The 7,220-nt window shown below is 43.7% G+C and overlaps 1 protein-coding gene and 1 pseudogene across 1 annotated transcript; both read right to left on the bottom strand.

The window, feature by feature from the left end:
• Nucleotides 1-1,660: 1,660 nt before the first annotated feature.
• Nucleotides 1,661-2,326, bottom strand: LOC120678126. Its single transcript, XM_039959282.1, has one exon. The coding sequence runs from the start codon at nucleotides 2,324-2,326 to the stop codon at nucleotides 1,661-1,663; it is 666 nt and encodes a 221-aa protein (XP_039815216.1).
• Nucleotides 2,327-3,536: 1,210 nt separating this feature from the next.
• Nucleotides 3,537-4,470, bottom strand: LOC120678125 (annotated as a pseudogene).
• Between the last annotated feature and the right edge of the window lie 2,750 nt (nucleotides 4,471-7,220).

The raw sequence follows: 7,220 nt of genomic DNA, 5'->3' as shown, positions 1-7,220 counted from the left end.
CAAAAAAGCCAGCAAAAAAGAGCGGTGCGTTTGCACGTAAATTCCAAGTAAACAGGTTTTCATTTCATAAATGCTTTTCAATAAAAAAAATAGGTACCAAACCTACTTGTCATCGATTAATGAACCCACGTACTACGCCGGCATCCATTGAACTAGGTGACGTGAAGTCAACGTGAAGTCAAGTGATGAGGCGAGTCCAGCCACGAGTATCTCGTAATTCCTAATGATTCTTTTAGCGTGGTAAAGTTGAGAAGAATTATTCATTCTCAAAAAAAAAAGTTGAGAAGAATTATTCATTGTTAGTTGTTTATGGGAATTTCACTTGCTCGGTTGCTCAAGAACATACTATTGTTTAACCTTCTCCTCCTACTATCGAGCATTGAAACTGCTATTGGACATGGATGGAGATAACAAACTCCGATCCCACTATTCGTAATGATATACTGAACATGGATGTATATCTCTCGTCCACATTTTAGATTTTGCTAGTGCAAGCTTGGTTATTAATATACGCAAGTGACATGGTCTTATTGTATTTGCACGATCTAATAAATAGTATAAAACCAATACTAAATGCATCATGGCGACACAAGAGAGTATCGAAAACATTGTAGCAAACATCGCTCAGTTCGTTTGGCTTGTCAGCCAACCAGCCAGCAGTATTATTCTTACTAAATCAGCACCAGCCACCAGCTACCAGCCAGTCAGCAGTACTGTTCTCTCATAACAAATCAGCACCAGCCACCAGCCACAGCCAAGTGAACACATACACTTCAGTAGTTACTACCATTTAACGTGGTGTGCTGATTTCGGTTAATTACACGATGTTTCTCTGTTCCAATGACATTATCTTCTGAAATAAGAATGCATATGAAAACCCCATGCACTAATTCAAAAAAAAATCTGTCTTATAGCTAAAGGTATCACGTCAGGAGCACAACGATGTAAAGATTCTAAGACAACTTCTGAAACACACCTTGATGAGCTGAGTACTGCATTCAAAATCAACAAAACTAGAAGCTATGTAGATCATTTATTTATTTAGACTACTAAATATCAAGGTATAAAATCGCGGGCTAAGACGTTTACCGGAAGCCCTTCCAAAAAGCTAAGAGAGCTATAGCGAAAGCTATAGCGGAGCTATCCATTTAGCGGTTTGCAAAAAAAATATGCATAATGTGGCCAATAACATCATTAATGCAATCAATTTCAGCAAATTTTTCATAACCATACGTCCATAATACATATAAAATTAGAAGCATCATTGGTCTAACATTCTAAAATAGACTCAACACGTCTCTTGACTGCCTAACTGTGCTCGTGATGCTTTGTCTATGGTCCAGCCTAGTTATATTGATTTTTTATTTCTTTTGGTTACATCTTTATTGATTTTTTATTTCTTTTGGTTACATCTTTAGCAGAAGTAGCGGACATTTATTATCACTAAATCCTATAAAAAAAACCCTATAGCGGACATAGCGGACAAATATTGTATAGCGTAGCGGGAGATCTCTTAAAAAGCTAATAGCAGACAATAGCGAGCTATTAGCGGGCTATTTTGTACCTTGCTAAATATCATTAGCAGCAGCAATGCAGCATCAAAGGGATTCAGGTTACAAGCAGAACAATAGCTAGGCAGCAGCTCGGATGCCATGATCGATCAGGCCCTGCTGTTCCTGGAACCGTACCCTGATGTACCTGCGACCCAGCCCTTCTCTTCATCCTCCGCCATCGCCGCCTGCACGTTGAGCTCGTCCTCCTCGGAAATGCGGTTCCTCTCCCGGATCCGAGCGACCTCCCAGGCCTTGTCCACGCTCACGCTTACGCTCCCGTCGCCCAGGACCACCGCGGCGCGGCTCGCCACGTCCGGCTGGAGCTTCTGGCCCAGCGCCTGGTCCACGAGGTCGCGGCGCGACGGCTGCCCGGCGACGCCCAGCGCCTCCGCGTGCGCGAGCTGCTCCAGGAACGACGGGGCTCCGCCGCCGCCGTCGAGCCTGAACTCGAACTCGGTGAACCTGCGCCACGACACGGAGGGCGCACCGACGTCGTAGGTGCGCGCCACGGCCCGCCACGCCGCCCTGCCCGTGCCGTGGCGGACGTAGTTGGGGAAGACGGCGTCGGAGAGCGCCGCGAGGATGTGGCCGCGGCACACCGCGTCGTCGCGCGCCCATTTCCTGGCCGCCTCGGGAGAGGCGCCCGGCGGCGGCGGGTCCTCGGAGAGCACGTGGGCGACGCCGGCGGTGTTGAGGAGCAGGAGCATCGACTCCTTCCACCGGAGGTAGCTGACGTCGCCGCTCAGCGGCATGATGCTGGGGACCAACGCCATTGATGGTCGTAGTACACGTGCTGGGTACGATCGGCGGATGGGGTTGAGATTTGAGAGGAAAGAAGAGGCGGCGGTGGCGGCGCGCAGGAGGCGAGGAAGATCACGACTGATGGAAACATACCCTAACTAATGGAAAGATCCTTCAGTTGGGTTTTTGTGTGTTGGGATCTTGATCCGGCTGTTACAGCAACACAAGATTTGTTTGGATCCATTACTATATTTCTTTATGATATTTTTATCTATTGGATTGCTCGTGATATATACAAGCTATCACATACCGTACATTATATTGGGGTGTCAAATGGATCATGACCCACGATCCAACTTAGCCATTAGTCATTCTTAACTAAAAACATAGTCCCTCCGTTCATTCTAAGTGCATTGTTTTTATTATGCATTTAGATATATGTTATGTCTATATACATATCAAAATTTATATTATCTAGAAAAGCTAAAATGACTAATAATTGAAACAGAGGGAGTATAAAATGTGACCAGATCTTTTTGAACCCGCTAGATTCTTAAAATTTCTAGGATAAATTTGTTGTCCTTTACCACCCCTAACCGTACCTGATATAATAAAGAATCACCTAACTCCCTCGACCATGGGTGATAAAAAGAAAACAATACAATCTGCCTTTGAAGAAGTTGCAAGCAGTTGTGATCCAGCCCAAAATGAAACATGGGTTCTAGCTCCTTACACCGCTCTAAAAGCATGGGCATAAATATCCTTGGAGAACTTGGGAAACCTGAATTTTTTAGATAAAGGGAAACCTAAATTAAGTACTTAAAGCAACTTATAATCAATAAAGCACGATATAGAAAGAATGATGTGTCTCCACCAAAATCGATTGAGTTATTTGTTATCTCTCAATCACCCTCTCTCCGCATTATCTCCTCTCTTCTCCCCCACTCTAGGTTAACTAGTTGGACAAAAAAACTCCAGGTTAACTCATTGATCTCCATTTTCTTACGAGTCAGAGTCAAGGATTAGGACATTTGTCTGGTGGGAATCACGACCTCCATCCACACGAAACAACGTCCTTACAAGCACTTAGCACTGACACATTATCCTTGGAGAACTTAGAAGACTTGATTCAGCTAATTCGGCATCTAAAGTTTTAAAGCTTCCCATTAATTGAACACTACAAAGATTCAGATAACAGGCCCGATTGCTTTCAGGCGGTCAGACTGAACATCCAAGCTAAGCTCACAGATTGTTGGTGCCATCAGCGCGCCTTGATCGCCTGCGCTTCTTTGTAACGTGGCCCGACGTGCCGCTGCTGATCATGGCCTCCCTTTCCTGCCTAAGCAGCCATGCCTGCTCACTGTTGCGAACTCTCTCCATGGCCTGAGCAGACCTCCAGACCCCATCCATGGTCTTCTCGTCACCATGCTGTCCATGCATGATGGCATCCTTAGCCACGTCCGGGAGATTCGTGCACACCATGTAAGCCACCGATCCGTCCGAGACCCTGGGGCCTCCGCACGCGGCGATGGCCAGGGCCTCCGCACGCGCTACGCGCTCCAGGAGGGTCTCGTCGTCGTGGAACTCAAGCTCATCGAACCTCAGTTGCCAGAAGAAAGAGTCCGGCTCGTAGGTGCGCGCCACGGCCTGCCACAGCGCCCTGCCGCCGCGAGGATGTGACCCCGGCACAGTGCGTCGTCGCGCGCCCACTTCTTGGCTTCCTGGGCGCCGGCGGCCGGCGGGTCGTCGGAGAGCACGTGGGCGACGCCGACGGTGTGGAGGCGCAGGAGCACGGACTCCTTCCACCGGAGGTAGCCGTCAGCGCCGTGCAGCGGCTTGATGTGGAGCGTCTCCATCGATCAAGAGAAGCTGAGGAGCAAAAAAAAAATCAACATAAACGAACGATTCATCGAACTTGGGGTTCGGTGCACGCTTGCCCCATTGGGACATTCGCACGAGCACTTGGCGTGCAGCGAACCTGGACGGCGACGAACAGATAGAACCGCGTCGGGGGCAGGTGTTGATTGGGATCCAGGAGAAAGGAAGAGGTCGCGAATCTGTGCCGGTGGCGGCGTACCTCGGGGGGTTCGTCGATCGACGGTGAGGTTCTTGCTCCGGAATCTGGCCGCGCGTTCTTCTCTCGTTCTCGCAGTGCGCCCTAGCAGATCTGCAGAAGGGAATCGAGTTGATTTGTTTTTTTTTTCTTTTAGACGCGTGGAGTATTTAAGGATGGAAACGGATTAGATTCGCATTGAATTGAATTCAGATAGCATCTTTTACCATATTTTAAATCGAATACGGATATGGATTCGGATATTCTCCGATACGAATGCAAAACGGATACCTCGGATTCGGATTCTAATTTGGATATTGACTTATATATAAGCAAACATTTAGCTATTTTCTTTATTAGTAGTTTTAGATTATAAAATCATTATGCATAAACTAAAGTAATAAAGATAGCTAGTTAAAAATAATTTATTTATCAATAAATATGTTAATAAATAAATACATAAAAATAGAAATAGAAATAAAAATATATTGCAACAAACATATAAATAATTTTTATTATATAAAAATAAAAAATATAGAAGTAAATTAAAATAAAATAAGAATATTTAAAAGTAAAATTTAATCTTTTTATATTTTTATCATAAAAATTAATAATATGGGTGGTGAGAAATAAATATAATGTTCTAAATAGTTTTTGAATGAAAACGAATACGGATAGTATCGGATATTGTCGAATACTGAAAGGATCTTTGGATGTCGCCTAGAGGGGGTGAATAGCCATTCTAATTTTTTTGCAAATTTCAACACTTAAAACATAGGTTAGTACACAGACCGGTCACACCGATCAGACAAACCGGTCAGACCGGTCCAAGACTTAACCGCATAAAACAGTAGGCAACAGGTCAAACCGGTTAATGCGACCAGTCAGACCGGTCCTATGCAGAACCTGCCCAATATCAGAGTTTCTCCCCTCTTTTGAATCTAGCACAAATGCAATTTGGTGTAGTGCTACTGCAGATTATATATAATATATTTCAAGTCTCTGCACACACAGAAACAACATAACTAAGTAGATTGAAGCGGAAGCACAAAGTAAAACTAGAGAAATGAGTAGTGAGGCAAACCACAAGGAGACACAAGGATTTGTTTCCCGAAATTCAGATTCACCAAAGTGAATCCCACGTCTCCGTTGAGGAACTCGTCGGGCTTGAATCTCTTGCAACTCGATCCCTTGAGTTGGGTCTTTTTCAACCACTTCTTTCCACTATCTTGATCCTTTCCACCAAGATGGCAAGATCACGCCCGCACAGACTTGCCGCTGCTCACCACCGTCGGGAGCTAGCCGGCGACGCCTAGCCGTCTAGGAGGCTCACCTCCAAGAGTAACAAATGCAAATTTTAATCTTTGACGGAATCAATAGTGCTCAAGCTATGGTTGCTCCCAGCTGCTCGAAATGCAGCTCTCACAATGGTCACTTTGCTCACACACACTCAATCTCTCAACCCAATCAAATGATATGCAATCTAGTTAGCACAACTCACAAAGAGTGTTGGGGAGAGCTAGTTGGTCAAGAAAATGCCTCAAGAAGCTCAGGAATATGCAAGGAACCAGTAACTCCCACAAGAGAGGGCCAAGGGGTATAAATACCCACAACTCAAAAACTAGCCGTTGAGACTGTCAGACTAGACCGGTCAGACCGGTCTGGCTAAAACTAGCCGTTGCTCCCCTGACCGGTCAGGACGAGAGAACCCCAAACCCCTTTTTATAAGATCTGACTTGATTCATCAAGTCAAGACTTGATCATTCATGTATTTCTAAGTTAGTTCTCAAAGATTTTCTCTCAGGATCCTCACATGGATGATCTATGAGCACTTTTGACCGAGTCAAATAATCAATATTGCATCCCTCTTGATAGTACGGTATACCTATACTCAAGATTAAATATGAAACACAATCCAACCACTTGAGCCTTGAATCACTTCAGTCTTGCCATACTTTGACTTGTCATTCTTGGGATTTGAATATTGCATTCTTTTATCATGAACAAATCCATACTTAAGCTAGTGACTTGGAAATTCCAACTCTTAGGAAAATACGTCTATGAATCCAAGTCACTACATAATATACTTGATGCATTGCATTGCTTCTCTCAACATAGCTTAGATATGATACTTCGAAAATCCCACGGATACTATCAATTTCACCCTAGTAATTCGCACATGGTAAGCCATCGCTTCACCAAAGCTTGCTTAGTTCCTCGCACTAGTCATCTCGGTTGGCTTATTCATCACTTACCTTTGCCATATTAAGTTAAGCTTTGCACATCAACAATGAATTCCACTTAAACTTTCTATTTGATTGCTTGAGCTTGATCTCATATATAATACTCCATATCTCAAGCTTCCTCCAAACATCAATGATTTGAATAAAAAATAATCTCATACATGTGTCTTGCTTTACAATCATTCTTTCAATCAAACATTTCTCAATTTATGCCAAGCCATATATAGAAACCACTTGTTATCATTGCATGAACACTTGTTTCTTGTTTCTCTTCACAACATGCTTGACTTTCAACAATATTTGCCTTTTGTTTGATTCTATATCACATGAGCTAATGACAATAATTGATTTGCAAATAAATCCTTGCTCAGGACAACTTCAATAATATAGTTAGTCCTTTAATCATGTTGTCACTCAACTCACCAAAATTCATTAGGGTCTAGATGCACTTACAAATACGGATGTAGAATCGGATAGAGAAAATCAATGAAAATCGGATTCGGATATATACACTTTACTACCACATTAAAACGAATACGGATACGGATATCCATATTGATGTTTAAGCGAATACGGATATTGGATAATTCGGATATCTATTATCCATTTCCCATCTTTAGGAGTACTCGA

Source organism: Panicum virgatum, chromosome 6N, assembly GCF_016808335.1.
Source record: "Panicum virgatum strain AP13 chromosome 6N, P.virgatum_v5, whole genome shotgun sequence".
Taxonomy (NCBI): domain Eukaryota; kingdom Viridiplantae; phylum Streptophyta; class Magnoliopsida; order Poales; family Poaceae; genus Panicum; species Panicum virgatum.
This window is presented reverse-complemented; position numbering and strand designations above follow the sequence as displayed.